General features: G+C 32.3%; 1 protein-coding gene across 1 annotated transcript; it reads left to right on the top strand.

The window, feature by feature from the left end:
* Positions 1-421: 421 nt before the first annotated feature.
* On the top strand, positions 422-17,567 carry LOC127735650 (flavin-dependent L-tryptophan oxidase RebO-like). Its single transcript, XM_052245892.1, has 7 exons — positions 422-477; positions 5,405-5,684; positions 5,807-5,891; positions 9,543-9,683; positions 12,627-12,722; positions 14,710-14,900; positions 16,415-17,567. Exons 2-7 carry the CDS (start codon positions 5,514-5,516, stop codon positions 17,285-17,287), a joined length of 1,557 nt encoding a protein of 518 aa, XP_052101852.1. The 5' UTR covers positions 422-477; positions 5,405-5,513; the 3' UTR covers positions 17,288-17,567.
* The last annotated feature ends 1 nt before the right edge of the window (position 17,568 follows it).

Below are 17,568 nucleotides of genomic sequence, written 5' to 3'. Positions count from 1 at the left end.
AAAAAAAACCCCAAGATATGAGGCAGACCTTTTAGCTTGAGTCGTATCCTTAATTTCTAGATAACTAGGATATATGAGAAGCAATCATTCGCTGACTTGTGGGATATTAAGTGACATGACATGATCAATATATGTGAAAGTTAAATTAAAGAACTTTGTTATTTTTGTCGTTGAGAATGTTTTGTATGAATTCTGCTTAACATAAGTAAAGCTGTTTGTGACTTTTATAAAAAAAAACAGCTTTGAAGGGATATTCTGTCATTATTTTTTGTATGAGTAGTGATCAGTAGTGAGTCTGTGTCATGAACCCACTACCAATATTTATTTCTATTTTTTCATTCTATTTAAAAATATTTAGAATGATCCATTTAAATTTTGTTCATTGTGCAAATGTAACTCATATCTTTAAAGGTATCAAATTGTGTATAAAGTAGGTTTTCTGGAAAACAAGGTGTGTAGGATTATACACGAAGAAAAGTAAGCTTGTTCAACTGATCTACACTGACATGAAATGTTTTAAGATTACAAAACTTTTCAGTTTTGGTAAATTCAGGTAGTTTTTAATGTATTTATCATTATCACAGGAAAGAATGGATATAGTATATATAAGTATTAAAAAGGAAATAATTCAACAGAGCCTATATTCTCATAAATTTGTTGACCATTTTATTACAAAATTGTCATGAACATGCTTGTAAAAAAACGAAAATTCTATTTGAAACGTCAGGATGATCTAACGAAGCAAACTTGTGATTGGAGGGTCGAAAAATATTTTATGTTTTAAACAAGTCAAGCGTCATTAAAGTCGGAGAACATCTTCTTTTGAGAGGTAAGAACATATTAGATATAGATAAGTTATTTTTAATTTCAAAGTTCATGTTGTAACGTAAATAACACTCTCTGAGAGTTTCATTGAATCTAACTTCAGTCATTGATATACGAGATGATGAAAGTTGATTATGCTTTTTTAGTCTATTGAAACATTCACTTCAAGTCAATATGTTACTTTAAAGTTTATGACATTCTTCAAATAATCTTTTTTTTTAATTCGTGCATTTTCATTAAGAATTCGTTTAATATTAAGGTCTTTATTATTCCTAATAACATTAATTGTTTTTACTATATTAAGATGTGGAATAGCATAAAAACCGGATAGAAAGGGAGGCAATGTTTAGTATTTAATTGTGAAAGTTGAACGCGCAGAATTGAGTGCGTTTTTTCACATGACATCGTCTGAAATAAAATCTCGTAAGCATAGACTTGCCATACGTAAAGACTGTTTGGTATCGTTGATATCATTGTTTTCTTAATATCCAATTTCTAAAAGCAGTGAGCAAGATATCAAAATGAATTCTGAATAAGTAAAGAAAATAAAGGATATCACTTGACAATAAAGTTTATATAAAAGTAAGAAGATGTGGTAATAAAGATTATTGCCAACGAGACAAGTTTCAAATGACGCAGAAATTAACAAGTATAGGTCAACATACGGCCTTCAACAATGAGCAAAACAAATACCGCATAGTCAGCTATAAAAGGCCCCGAAATGACAAATGTAAAACAATTCAAACAAGAAAACTAACGGCCTAATCTATGTACAAAACAATGAACGAGAAACAAATATGATACACAGAAACAAACGACAACTACTGAAATACAGGCTCCTGACTTGGGACAGGCAGATACAGAATGTGGCAGGGTTAAACATATTAGCGGGCGCCCAACCCTCCCCATAACCTGGGACAATGGTGTAACAGTACAACATAAGAACAAACTACCAAAATCAGTTGAAACAGGCTTAACTCATCAGATGAATACAAACAGAAATACATATTAAAAAAAAAAGTGGACCTGGTAGGGTGCTTATACATTTCCAGAAAAAAGACACTTAGTACAGATCTGAGAGTACTCGCAGTTACTGACAGCTAGTTCAAAGCCAAAAACAACTAATAAAAAAAATCATGCATCTAAGATTAAAATATCAATCAGTACACATCCAACATCCAATGGATTTAGTTTAAAGACGTAATTAACAGTCAGAGAAAAACACGACTTTGTGCAATGCCAAGAAACAGGTATCTACAGATTGTAGAGCCATGGATGTGCACATGTATATAAAAATAATATTTAGTTTAATTTTAATTTACTGATAACAAAATCTATAATAATACCATAAAAACAATATTCATAGATCTAAATACAGTGTTGAATTGGTAACCTTTTAGAATAAGTTTCTTTAAAGGATCGATAAATTTACCAGGATCGTATCTAAATTTCCGGGCTCGGTAAACAACATCTCCGTAAAAATTAAGATGTACTATCCCGTTTGAAATAAGTTTTCTACAACCAAACTTCAAAACCGAATCTTTATATCTATGGAAGATTTAAGTAAAGGTTTTAAGTAATTTGTGGTAACAAAACCCCTGACCTAATAATTTACCAGTAATACATAGATTACTTTCATTGAAATCCAAATCGTCACAGCAGACACGGGTATAGCGAATATGAGTTGGGTTATATAAACACCGTAAGATGGTGCCAAAGGATCATCATCGTCCAAAAAAGGAGAATTAACAATAGGGAACGAAAAATCGTCCCTTTTGTCGTTAATTTTAGTGTAAAGTTTGTCGTGTAAAACTGAAATATCTAAATCTTGGAAAGGACAGTTATTACCGTTTTTTTTAAAGTAAGTTCCTTTGGGTAAATTTCGGCTGTATATTTAGACAATTTTTGATTATTTAACGAAAAAATATCATCAAGATAACGGTAAGTGTTGTTGAATTTATCAATTAAATGCAATTTAGACGGGTCTTTACTGAGTTTGGTAATAAACTGTGATTCATAACAATACAAGAACAAGTCTGCTATTAAAGGGGCGCAATTGGTGCCCATAGGAATACCTACAACCTGTCGATAAACTTTATTGCCGAAACGTACATGAATATAGTCAAGGAGAAAACTAACAGCAACAAACATCTCATCACACTTGTGTAGACTCATCAAGTTGGGCGTAAATAACTATGAGTAGGGTTCTAACGGTTTATAGGCAATCTCAAATAATCACCCTGTAACATATAAAACACACAATAAGACACAATACACACGTTCAAAGAACGATAACTCTAATTATCTCCATATCAATAAAATAAAATATAAATTATCCAAGTAGTTAACTTCAGTTCGAAATATACCATAACTAATAAAGTCTGTTTTACTACAAATCATAAGCATCTGTACCAAAATCTATTTCTGGTAACTGTTCAATATGCAATACTACAGATATCAATAACACCTTGTGTCAACGATCATTATTTAAAGTAATCAATTCTAATACACTATTCTATTTGGAGATAATCGTAAACTAAACAATAGCACATTACAAACACAGACTAGACACACATTAATTAAAACACTTAAGTACAAATAAACAACACGTAAACAAATAAACATGTAAACACAGAACACAGCTTACCGTGTATATAATACAAGGGCTGAGCAGTGCTCCTCTATAAATTTACTGTACTCTTATACTTCACATACTGGAATCTGAATATAGAGAAATATGACTTCATAAGTCTTAATGTCAAAAATAGTATATAATCTAGTTAAACTCAATGCAAGACAATATTCTATGGTGGAATCTAATAACAGCCAAATATGAACAAATAATATAATAACTGTAATATTCTTTCTGTCTTGCAAATACCAACTTAAAGTAAAAATAAGAACTCTTTCATACTCATGGGATTCAAAGTGGACTTTCATACACATTTTCATAACACATTCATATCTTTCATACCAAGATAAAAATATAGAAATACATGCATCAAATACTAATGTAAAGAATATAACTGACCTGAATATAAAGAATAGTTTCCAGAATAAGAAGAATAAATTTAAATAAATCACAATAAAGTGTCAGTGTTCTATATCTCTGTGTAGAATTTGAAAAGAGTGCCTCAATATCAAAGGAGTTCACAGAGTAACCAATCGGAATAAAGAAATAGAAAACCCAGGATGTAAATACCTAAGTGAATAGATAATCAAAGTACTGTCATACTGCATACTCTGTCAGAGTCAGTCAATAAGTCAATGCATGAACAATTATATACAAATACTATTTATTAAAATAAACAATCAATTCAAGCTGTACTACACTTGCAATAAGTAAATCTAGCATATTTACCTTTCTCATTAAAGAAGAAGGCTTTAAATGAGTTACAGCAAATATATTTGCATTCAGATTTACCAAACGACCATTTGATTAAATGAGAATTAAGAAAAAGATTAAATTTTGTTTGACGAGAATGTGTGGTAGTGTAGTGTAAAGAGTTGAAAAGTCAAACCTGTCAACAGAATCAAAAGGACAATCAAAAGCACGTAATTTATCTAAAACATCCAAAGAATGTTTACACTCCTACAATATTTTCATATATTTTATTACAAAAGTTAATGATAAGTTCTTTGATAGTAGTTAAGGAACAAATTAAAAGCACTGAAAGATTTGTTGTAGAACACTTACTAGAGGCCACGATAAAACGATATTTTTTTGTTTGTTTGTTTTTGTTTTTTTTTTGTGTAGTTTAGGTAACCAATACATAGTTGGGACCTTCAAATATTCAGATGAGGCCTTAAGCTGTGATGTGGTAATGGTATGCTTGTTTACTATATGACTCTCTGTGGAGCGCACGGACTTGAATGTAGAAGAATTTAAAATTTCATTCTTAAGAACGTCCATGTAGTATTTACGGCATACCACCACCACATTGTTGGCTGCTTTGTCGGCCGGTACAAACACAAACCGCTTTGAAAGTACATGAAGTTTGTTTCTTATTCCAGAAAGAGGCGTATTATGTCCTCTTTTATTTATTTCTGAATTATTTTCAAAATGTGATATTGGAATATTCACAACATTCATACATTTATTTCAATAAGAATCAAGAGATTTTAATAAGATTTTCCCCGTTTACACCAATTTTTACAATATGATAAAAGAGCAAATCTACTTTATATATAAAATTGCATCTTGAAATTAACAATGAGGGTCGGTGAGACCTAGATTTTACGACAAAAGAGTTTTTGGTTTGGTTCGTGTAGCTCAGATTTGTGTGTACTGTTTTATAGATTGTAGTTCGGTGTGTTTCTTCGTTTTTCTTTTTGGTTATGAATTATGATTTTTGATTGCTATTTGGTATTTCTTCCTTTCTTTTTTGATAAAATCACAAGACCAGAAAACTATCCTTTCAAATATGGCAGTGAAGCCTGGCTCTCCGGAAGGGTTAATGTGCTTTTTGTTTGGAACACATGATTGAGCGCAAGATGGTTTTGAAATACAAAAAAAACATTTGAATCAAATTGTGTCTTACTGACCATTCATTACTTTTGACTCTGGTATATTTTGCAGGATTGAAACGCATCCAATATTTATTCGCCTATACATTGGGACAATTCCAAACAAACAAGATGACACAGGCAAGGGCATTCAAAAACATGACGCCTGCAAAGATTTTCATATGACAATAGTTAATAAAGATTTGAAATCAGCATACATGAAATATGGTCGGAATGTATGTGCAGAAAAAAAAGGTATAGAAGAGAGAGACACAGGCAAATCCGTTTTGATTGTTGGAGCTGGTCTATCAGGGCTATCGGCAGCTTTTGAATTGGAAAAAGTTGGATACAATGTAAGTTTGGATTTTAAAAGTACATGAATAAACAAAAAAAAACGATCTTTCATTGAGTCACCATCTTCCTTTTATCAATAAATTACTAATTAATTTGTCTTATTTGTTTTTTAATATTTCAGACCCAAATACTTGAGCTACAACCCCGAGTTGGTGGCAGAACACAAACTCTTCGCGATGAATTCTCTGCTGGTTTACATGCTGAAGGTAGCTTTTATTTCTAATTGTATAATTTAACAGCGATTCTGTCTTTCTTTCCTGGCTCGTAACTTGTCATTAAATACGGTTTATCTCCTGATGTCTTGCAGATATATTGATGATGTTCCCTCACTCAATAACTAACATTTCAATAACCTAGTGAACTTAATTAAGAAAGGAACCGAAACTAGAAGGTCTGTAATACAGCATGACTTCTAACTAGAATCTATGACAAACGTGATGATTTTAACTCTCCCGTTATCAACTTCCCATTTCTCAGCAGTATAAGAGAGGTGAAAGATACCAAAGGGATATTCAAACTCATAACTCGAAAACAAAAAGACTTGCAGTAACACTACTTCACGAATTGGTTGACCGATATGATGTCTCGTTGTCTCAACTCACTAGCGAAATGTTTTCGCTACCTTTGTTCTCAGCAGTAAAAGCAAGGTTTAAGAAACCAAAGGGATATTCAAATTCATAAATCGAAAACAAACTGAATCACAATAACACACTCTCTACTCACTAGCGATTTTTTTCGCCACCTTTGTTTTTAAGATACTAGTAACGGCGTCTGATCTGTAATTTGACCGAGTGTAGCCTTTTCTCGATTACGATATTTTGTATACTTTGAGTTCGTATGTCGGGTGGTGCATTCATAGCAGGAGACGCTAACCCTGTCGATGTACTTTTGATGTTCATGCAATTCCCTCAGTTTGTGATTGATACCTTGATTTGTCTATTCCTAATCGATTTGCTAGATTTGAACATCGGTAAACTACTGTCGCCTTAATTTTTGCCTGTAAGGATTATCGAAAAGGAGTATCTATGAGAGTAGGATCTTAATTACTTTACTTAGAATTTAGAATCGTATAGGATTTTACTGTTTAGAAGATCTGTTTTAATGTAGTATTTTCTTGATATGGTTTGTCTTTTTCCCTTTTTTCTTTTGATCATGTTCATGTTATTCCCGCGACTGATTGGTTTTTTTTGTTCCTTTAAATCACTTCATTGTTTTTCGAATAAAGTTTTAAAAGATTGAATATAAATATCGTAAACTAATAAAAACTTGAAATTTTATCACAATCATATAAGGTCATACTATGGATATAAGATTCATTTAGCATAATGCAATAAGCATTGTTGAAAATATTATTAATTAAAGTTGTAAGTTTAGAAATTGTTTGGCTTAATTGACTAACTAGTTAAGAAACAAAGTATAACACAAATACCGAACTCCAAGGTAAATTCAAAAGAGGGAGTCCATAAAATCTGACTGTAGTCGACTGATAGCACATGTTATCAATATAGTGTCTTTCAATCATTGCGTTTAAGGATAAAATTTATTTTATTTGTTTCAGTTTGAAATAAGACTGAATTGCTACATTAGTTTTTGTATTATGTTATTTTAAAGTGTGCACCACATTTTTTATGTTATTTCGAATATAAATTCCATTTTAAACCGGAGTAAACCATGAAAACACTATTTGATACAGAAATCATTTTGAGATTAAATACTGACAGAGGTAACCACAATGAACTGTGTTAAATACAATCCGAAACATTAAAACACTTAAACTTAAGCACATGTAAATGATGATAAAAGTTAACTGTTTTATTTGTTCAATATCATACATGTCATACAATCAGTTCCTTTGTATTGCTGTTAGATGACACTGGTAGGTGATTTGAAATCAGTAATGCTGATTATATCCCCCCCCTCCCCCAATCAGTTAAAAAAATCTGATTATAGTTGTATTCTGTTTAACAATTAAATGAGTGAAAAAACCTACAATTAATCTCACAATTTTTAAGAACAAACTGAAAAGAATACAAGAGAAACAACACGTTAGGTTTACGAAGGTTTGAAATTGAAGATATTTCTATGTTTTTAAATCTGGCCAAAATATTACAAAGTTTACATAGTTGGGATACAACTTGTGACACTAAATAATTTCTATTTGGCATATTATATTATAAATTATAAAGTTAAGACTCCTAAACTATGTATTATGTATTTTGTAACGTAAGTTTTTGTACAATCTTTCATAATATATAACTGTTTTATAAACTTGGATTTCTAAAATTTAAAGATAAACAGCAAAAATTTTTTAATCACATTCTTTATAATTTTGCATTTATATCAAAACTTTGTTTTTCTACGATTCACACTACTTTTCTCCAAAATGAATTGAAAAGAAAAGAATTGTGCACCCTTACTCACCAACTTGTTTTTGTCCTCATATCAAGCAGAATGCATCCAAATATTCTCAAAGACAAAAAAAAACAACCTTCCAAAGTTCTTTCGTTTCATTTTCAGATATATTGATGATGTCTTGTCATTCAATAACCCATATTTCAGTGAGTGCTTGCATTTCATATACCCTAGTAAACTTGAGACTAAGGAGACTACCGAAACAATTAGGTCTGGTTCATATTGTGATCTCTCCTCGATAATGAAAATTATTGATGACTACAAAAGTGATGACTGCAACATTCCAGTCGTCAACTTCACATTTCTTATCAGAAACATCGTATGGCGTTTACTTATCTCAATTGCTAAATTACGCTCGTGCATGTTCAAACTAAACGGATTTCATTAGCAGGGATTCGCCCCTTACACAAAACTCTGTGACTGACATCGACACTTCATAAGTTTTAAGTCACCATCGTGAATTGGTTGACCAGTACTATATATGGCTGTACCTCAATCACTAGCAACATGTTTTTTGCAGTCTAAGATCCTTGGAAACAAAATAATCGTCTTACTTGTAATTTTACTGATTGTGTCTCATTCCCGATTGTGATATGTTGATTGAGTGTGGATTTGCATTGTGAGTGATGCATGTATAGCAGGAGACGCTGTTTATGCCTCCGGTGTCGCTACATTTGGTGTTCATGAGATTCCGTCGGCTTTTGTTGTACCTTGATTGGTATCTTCGTAATCGAATATTAGTTTTTGATCATCGGTAAATAACTGTTTTCTTAATTTACCATAGATAACTTTCGCCGCAACCCTTGATTCAGAAAATTGTTGTGTCTAAGGATTCAATCTGTTTGGTTTCAGAACTTTTTGAATCGCAGGTATAAAAAGTATAAAAAATCTACCAAACAACCTTCAGGCTTTACTTGAAAAGATATTTTTCCACAAGATGTATTTCACAAAGATGCTAATGTGTGTAAAATATCTTTCTGTGTTATAATTAGGCATATTTTTGTCCAAAAAACTATGTCCAAAATGTTCGGTTTAGGTCAAACATATCAATGTTGACATGTTTATGACAGCACAAATAACTTTTCTGCAATGAAGTGGCATATCAAACTGTTCATCAACTATAAAATCAAAATAATTTTGCATGGGTTGAATAATTTAAGAAAAACATCATGGTTAGGATTGAACTCGGGATACTGCTCATAAATCTTTTTGAATGTTACCATAAAAGTTTGGGGTTTTTTTTTTCATTTCTAGGAGTCTTTGTTTTGAGAGTTGTCTCATTGGCACCCATACCACATCCTCTTATTTATAAGGAATACGATAAAGGCTTCTGTTGTCTAGTTTTGTAAATGTTTGGATGTGGGGATTTTTTTTTTTTTTTGCTATCTGTCCATCATGTGACACTGGCATATAATTTCCAACCTGTCTTTGATTTTCATATACAGGTGGTGCAATGAGAATTCCCCCGAACCATTACCTGACCAATGTATATATTGAGAAATTTGGCATTCTGGTACGACCATTCTGTAGCTACACTGGTAATACCTGGATACTTATAGATGAACATGAAAAAATTAAAACAAAAGGTATAATTTATATATTATTTTTAACAATGACAGGCAATAACGTCGTTAACGTAAAATATTATTTTCGCGTCATCAAGGTGTGTCATATATATATATATATATATATATGCACCTCATGTTTGTGGTATATCATCTTTTCCGAAAGTTTATTGTTTTCTGTTTGGTATTAAATTAATTTCAAGATGTTGTTAATCTGGTGATCAATTTATTTGGCAATCGCCAATGGCAGTCAGCAGGGTTTAAGAACATCCGTTGTTCGACCTGTTAGTCAAATGCGTTTTGTTAAAATATACTTTTTCACTTTTTTGGTCTTTTGGAAAATGTTGTTTGTGCTGTATTTAGACCCCTCTACCAAGAAATTTGTTTTACATGCACACGTATAAAAATTGCGGTTTTTATCCAACGCAATCATAGGTTTTAACGTTGTTTTCAATTTAGACTTGTATATATATATATATATATATATATATATATATATATATATATATATATAGGGAAGTGATGCGTTTTCCCAATGATTTTATTCATTATCTTGAGAACGAGTATATGGAGCTTATTTATGTCTTTAAGTAGCAGATGAAGGTATATTTTTTGTAACTTATTTGAATTTATCCAGTAAAAAATTGCTTGTATGTCAATTTGTGTCCACAGATCATTGTGGGATCAAAACTGTACCGTATGCCGTTGTCAACTATTATTTCATACTTTAGAGAGAGAAAAAAGAGAGGCGAAAGATACCAAAAGGACATTCAAACTCATAAGTCAAAAATAAACTGAACTGACAACGTCATGGCAAAAAAGGAAAAAGACCAAAGACAAACAACAGTATACAACAAAGAAAACAAAAGACTGGTGTAACACGAACCTCACCAAAAACCAGTGGTGATCTCAGGTGCTCCGGAAGGGTAAACAGATCCTGTTCCACATGTGTAAATAATTCAACGCAATGCAATATCCTGTTTGAAGGCTTTTCTCTCTTGTCTGTAATTAAAAAACACTAGAAGTATTCTTGAGGTTAACACAGTAACACAATTTTACCTCATGAACAAAAAATATTTATTATTCAAATCATTCCAATGCCAAAGACATGGCATTTCGGCGTGTTGATGATGCTTTCGGGAACTGATAGCACACTAGCACCGGTATCATCGACCCAGTGATCGGAAAAAATCGTTAACTAGTAATATGATTATCATGCGCACATCACGTTTTTTCGTGAGTAATATTCATCAGGTACTATTCCGTTGACATGAAATATCATCGATATGTTCATTTTCTGTAAATTGACTGTTTATAAAATATTAAATTATTCAAAACACTATGGTTTTTAACCCCCAGGCATTGGTTGCCGTTGCGGTATTTGGCACTACTTTTCGGAGTTTTCGGTTTTTAATGTTCTTCAACTTCGTACTTGATTTGACCTTCCAACTGTTTTGTTTCGAGTGCCACTGATGAGGCTTGTGTAGACGAAACGCTTAACAAAGGGGGACGTCGTGTTGCTTATGTTATTACAAATCCGGTTAATAATCTAATTCGGTAGGTCACATTCGTGAAAAGGGAAGGGTACGTATTGTAGTTACGACATTAGGAACATATCCGATATCATCTGTGAAACGGTTATTCCATAACGGTCAACCAACTCGTGATGGCGTCCGTAAAATTTACGAAGGGATGATTTCGACTTCACCATTTGGAACTCTTGGTTTAACAAATTATAAGCCAGGTATCTTTGATAAGTTTGACTGAATTTTTGGAATGTTGAAGAGACATTTGCTACGATTTTTACAGTTTAAGTTGAACAAATAAACAAGAATGGACAATTGAATAATAACACTGCTCTGAAAATATTAAACGTTTGTAGCTTAACAATCGAATGGGTCGAAATTAAACAACCAAATCTGTCTTAGGTTAGTCTGTCTAAACGGAGTTGTAGCCTTAGTTTTTGCACTGGAAATTTTACAGACAAGATATGCAATTTAAATCATGCTTATACCGAAGCAATTACAATTGGACGAACGAATGATACCTTGGGGAATCAATAGTGCAGTCAATACAGTAACACATAATAATACCACAGCGTTAAATAAATAAAGGCAACAGTAGTATACCGGTGTTCAAAAGTCATAAATCGATTGAGAGAAAATAATCCCGGGTTACAAACCAAAACCGAGGGAAACAAAGGAACAACAGGAACACCCAAGTGCAACAAAAACAAACGCCAACACACATAGAAACGAACAGTTATTTCCGAAAAATTATAGAAAGCATCAATGAGCCCAGATGCAGAATTACCTTATAATTTTCATAATCTCGAAGGGTGTAAACATAGTAGAAATGTCGATTTAGTTCTACAGTGCTAAAAAAAATCTTTTGTCCGGTTTTCGTTTTTTTCGGGAATTTTCCTAAAATATCATAAAGACGAAAACGATTTTCAGTATTTTTATCTGATTTCACCAAAAGGAGCAAACCATTTCCCACCTACAGATTTGTATATCTGATAACTAAAAAGAATATTGATAAGTAAAACAAACATGCACATAATTATAAATTGACTGTTAAAAATGTCGGGGTTCAATGAATGAAAAAATGATAGTCAACATACAAATAAAGCCATCATAACAGCTGATTTTTTTCGAAATACTAAGGATTGTCTACCCAAGGAATAGATTACCATAGCTATATTTGGCAAAACTTTTCGGAATTTTTGCTCTTCAACTTCCTACTTTATTTGGCCTTTTTTACTTTTTTTATTCGAGCGTCACTGATGTGTCTTTTGTATACGAATTTTAAGCCTGGTATCTGGGATGAGTGCATGCACCAATTAATAACTTGGAGCTCTTCAGGTAGCACCTGCCTCATATTATGTTTGATATTATAAGGTACATTATACTTACTTTCTAGCCAAAAAATTCAAAAGTAATCATAAGAACTTTTTCATTTCAGACTGGAAAGAAAAGAATCGAATGTACTCTACGAAATGTTTTCCTGGATGGGACTCAAACCTACCAGCTAATATACGTCCTAGTGTGGACGGGATACGTATGGCCTTATGTTTTTTCTAAATTGAAACTTACTCACTATATTTATAAATGATTAAAACCATGTTTAGATAGTTGTCAGGAGCAATAGAACTGTTGTAGACACAATAAAAAAATAATAACTTGATCAAAAATATTTGCTTAAGAAAGAAAAAAACACGAACATTATTACACAGAAAACAGAAACTTGAACAAATCTGAGCTATGATCCACTGAAAATTTTTGTTTGTTGTGGTTTTCTTGTTTTATTCTAATGTCTTGGTGAACTGATAATAAATGCCTTGCATTTCATATCAGACACGCACTTCTGAAATAACTTTGATCAGTTCAATTAAAAAGTTTGGAAGGCATAATACACACAACTCTTCGGAGGCAATCAGGCCTACACAGTGGGAAATTTAGTGACAAAATATAACCTCCCCTGTAAACACAGACATCTTGATCTTTTCAATGTTTGTCTCGTTTTAGCAAGGACGTTATCAATTATAAACATTCTGGTAAATAGTAACAATAAAATAAGAGTAGTATAAAAAAAAATGTTCATATAATGTTATCATTTCCCTCCTAAAATAGCAAACGACGAGTACAGCTTTTTATATGAACTTTGTGAAAAATTGGTTTAAAATGTTGCTATGCGAATAAATTCCTGGAGTACAAACTTAAATATATTTTCTTCTGACTGTATACCTCCCTGGAACACGCCAATTATCCGTACATGTATGCAGCTACATCAGAAAAGTTCAGTGGAAAAATTCCAATGGAATCGATTGATATGCAGCAAAGATTTACACCTTTGAAATTAAGTTACTAAGCAAATTCAAACGGACCTTATCCCGATGTAAACATTGAATGTGAATAGATCGAGAAGACAGCAAATACATGTACAGAAATCGAGACGGCCTTTTCTTAAAATTGTAAAAAAAAAAGTTAAATTCTTTTAACCGATAACCTACTTTATAAAAATAATTATCTTTTAATTAATATTTTAACCTGCACAAACATGACATTTAAATTGTTATATTCACGAAAAGACGATGTTTCTATATTGAAAGTTCACGTGACAAGAGCAGACGAAAACGTAAAATGTGAAAAATATACTATGTGGAACACTCCGAACATTTTTTTACCTGAAAGATCTTTAGATTTTGTACGTAATGATTTTTCCCAACTTTTTTATCAATATGCAACAAAGATTGACAATTTTTAAATTTCAGTTTCACAAGCTTCTAATGCAATTATCTCTCTGTAAATAATGAACATAAAACATCGTTTCTCTAATTTTTTCACTATTTTCACATTTCTCAACCGATTGTGAAATATCTGTTCTCGGCAAATGATTGGTCGAAATTTAATTATGACGGCAAATTTTCTTGGTTTCTTCTGAATTTCCAATTGTGACGTCATGAAAAAGGCGACCATTCCTGATGACGTCACATATAAAGAACACAACTGTCTGCAAATCTTTGAAAAGGAAGGATAAAAATCATTAGAGAAACAGATTCCACCACTATAACTCATGTATTACGATATTTCTCCACTCTCAACATTTAAATTTTAATTATTTAAAAATCTCGGCAAGCCTCGCGCATTAAATATTAAAATCTAACTGTCTCGAGTGGATAAATATCGTAACACACTTGTTGCAGTGGTGGAATCTATATTTCTTTGCACATATATTTTTTATAACACAGTTTAACAAATAATTTCTTTAAAGTGTACGATTATTTTTTAAAATAACTTTTTGATCAGTATCGTCACCGGCATTGTTTTACTATTGATTTTCTTGACTCGATCATAAGAATATGTAATTTTTTATTGTTCTCGTTCATCAGTTTAGCCACTGTACACAAAAACGAAAAAGGGCAATTGAAAAATAAGACAGGCCATATCTTTACTAATATTTTTGCTTTAATTTAAAAACGGGAACTAAAATATAAAATACAATGTTAACAAGAGAAACTATTTTAATTTTTCTCAAACTATTATAGTTGATTTATATGAGCGCACAATGCAACCAGTGATAAAAGAACTGTTTTCATTAATTAATGAAAAAGAGCCACATGTTGGTTGGAATGAATGGGTTGAAAAATGGAGCAAACTTTCGGTAGAGGAGTTCCTAAGAACAAATGGCGACTCTATTTACCGACCATGGCCGGAAGAAGCTATCAGGGGATTACGGGTAATGCATGACTTTTTGCCTTTTAGGTTCTTCTTTAGACGGCTTATATTGAATTTGAGTATAAATCATTATGATATATTTTTATATATACTAGAACACACCCGCGAAATCGCGGGCATTTAGAGCGAGGTTGAAAGTATGTTAACTGTTGTAGGATGCATTTTTGTAAAAGATTTTATGACTGGAGAATTTCAGGAAAGGTATCAAAAGTCATAGGTACTTGGGGACAGGACATTTTTTTTTAGCCCTCCCCCTTTTTCGAAAGTCCGTTATTTTTTGTTTTCTGATAATTTCAATTATTTTCGCGTTTTTCTGTACTCTATGAACATACATATACATGCATATAGTTATACGTCCTTGATATACTATAAATTAAATTGTATTTGCTATTTACTATCAATTCCAAGTTTACCATCCACGTAGTCCTATAATATAAGACTTCGGAGTTTCATATCATTTACATTCAACGTTTTTTATCGGATATTTTTGTTTACTATCAATGTTGAAATACATTCAACGTTGAATGTAAATGATATGAAACTCCGAAGTCTTATATTATAGGACTAGTAGCTTAGGTTGCAGCGCTTGTTTGCAAGCTACATGTTTTGCAAAGTTATACTGTGTACGGATTATACACCCAAAAAAGTATTATGAAACCAGAAAGAAACTAAATAATCAAGTTTTAGAATAAAATATAACGAGACAATATTTAGAATCAACCAAGGACATATCGTATTTATATGGAAAAGTTAGAACCAAAAGACGAAATCGTACGAAAGTTTTCATTTATATGAAAAACCTTACAAATGAATATCATTTCTGCATCAAAGTTTATTTCTTTCCGTAAAAATTACATTAATTTTCGATTCAAGGTTTAAGACTGAATTACATAACTTCTGTAAACCAACTTATTTTCGCGAATAATTTATTTTGCTTTTAGCCTTTGGCTTATTTTCGCGATTTTCTAATTTCCTTCATCTATTTCATTAACGGAAGACATGGATTTTAAATATTCGCGACTATTTATATTCTCGTATTTCCTAATCGCGAACTTGAGTGGCGAAATTAAATCACTCGTGAAAATAAGTAGGTTTGCAGTATTTAGATAAAATTGAGAATGGAAATGGGGAATATGACCCGACCAAAGAGCAGACAACAGCCGAAGTCCACCAACGGGTCTTCAATGCAGCGAGAAAATCCCGCATGAGGTGGTCCTCAGCTGGCCCCTAAATAAAATTGTGTGCTAGTTCAGTGAAAATGGACGTCACACTAAACTCCAAAACATATAAATGAACTAAAATTAAAAACATACTAGACTAACAAAGGCCAGAGGCTCCTGACTTGGGACAGGCGCAAAAATGCGGCGGGGTTATCATAACACTTATATAGTTCCAACAAAAATGGAAGAAAATTCATATACCATAATATAATTTGTACAACTGAAACAGTGAGAACTATTAGTAATATGATAAACCAAAGTTGTTTTTTTTTTACATCAACTTTATTTTTGTTAGGTTGCAACATACAGCCCTGCGTTTGGAACTAGCTTGGTTGAACATTTAAGAGATGAATTAAGCAAATGGTGGGCAAACGACTTGCAAACTCCTGTTGATGGCATGGATACCATTGCCAAGAACTTTATTAAACCTCAATTTGGAACAAAAGAGAAAACTATTGATCTATCAAAAAAAATAACATTTGGTTCGAAAGTCCGAACTGTAAAAAGAATCTCGGAAAACAACGTTGAAATTACTGCGCGAAATGTTATAACAGGCACAGACCGAACATACACAGCAAATGCCGTTATTCTTACGGTCCCATTGGCCATTCTACGGCAGATAGAAGGTGATATTCCAGAACATCAACGCAGTGTCTTAAAAAATATTCATTATCGATCATCTACTAAAGTGGTTCTCCAATGCAAAAGCAGATTCTGGGAAAAACAAGTTGGTCAAGTTGGATTCTTAAAAACTAATCTACCAATTGGTCAGTTACACTATCCTAGTCATAATGACCCACCTCCACCAAACGAAAGGGGGCTTTTGGTTGTCTATATATGGGAACAAGACGCCATCATATTCGGCTCTCAGCCACACGCAGAAGCAATTGATAGCGCAGTACGAGAAATCACAAAAATTCATCCTGAGATGGAGAGCGAGTTTGAAGTTGGAATGGTTCAGGCTTGGTTCAGCGATAATGCAGAACAAGGCGCACACTCCTGTCTCCAGCCATATCAGTACAACAATGGAATGAAAACTTTGATGAAACCAGAACATCCAATCTATCTAGCTGGAGAAGCAATCTCGTACTCTAATGGATGGATACAAGGGGCTATCGAATCTGGCCTTACTGCCGCTTATCATTTGTACTGCCATAATCAACATTGATAATTTTGTTTACATAGTGTTTGTTAAACAATAACTACACCCTAACTTCAAATACACATTTCAATTCGCAATTGACAAACATGATCAATAACGAAAGCACGATATCATTATAACTCTTAACAGGAATGTTTTACTCAGAGTGTCTTTGCTTATTTTAACCATTAGTAAAAGGAAAATTATTGATATGATGTTTTATTTCAAATGTAAAGGAAAGTGCTTTAGTTTTATCGCATTACAAATTGTAACCCGAAGGTTCATTTGATTAAAAAGAAGAAACGAAC

Source organism: Mytilus californianus, unplaced genomic scaffold (genome assembly GCF_021869535.1).
Source record: "Mytilus californianus isolate M0D057914Y unplaced genomic scaffold, xbMytCali1.0.p SCAF_3, whole genome shotgun sequence".
Taxonomy (NCBI): domain Eukaryota; kingdom Metazoa; phylum Mollusca; class Bivalvia; order Mytilida; family Mytilidae; genus Mytilus; species Mytilus californianus.
The sequence above is the reverse complement of the archived record's forward strand: the minus strand, read 5'-3'. Positions and strand labels throughout refer to the sequence as shown.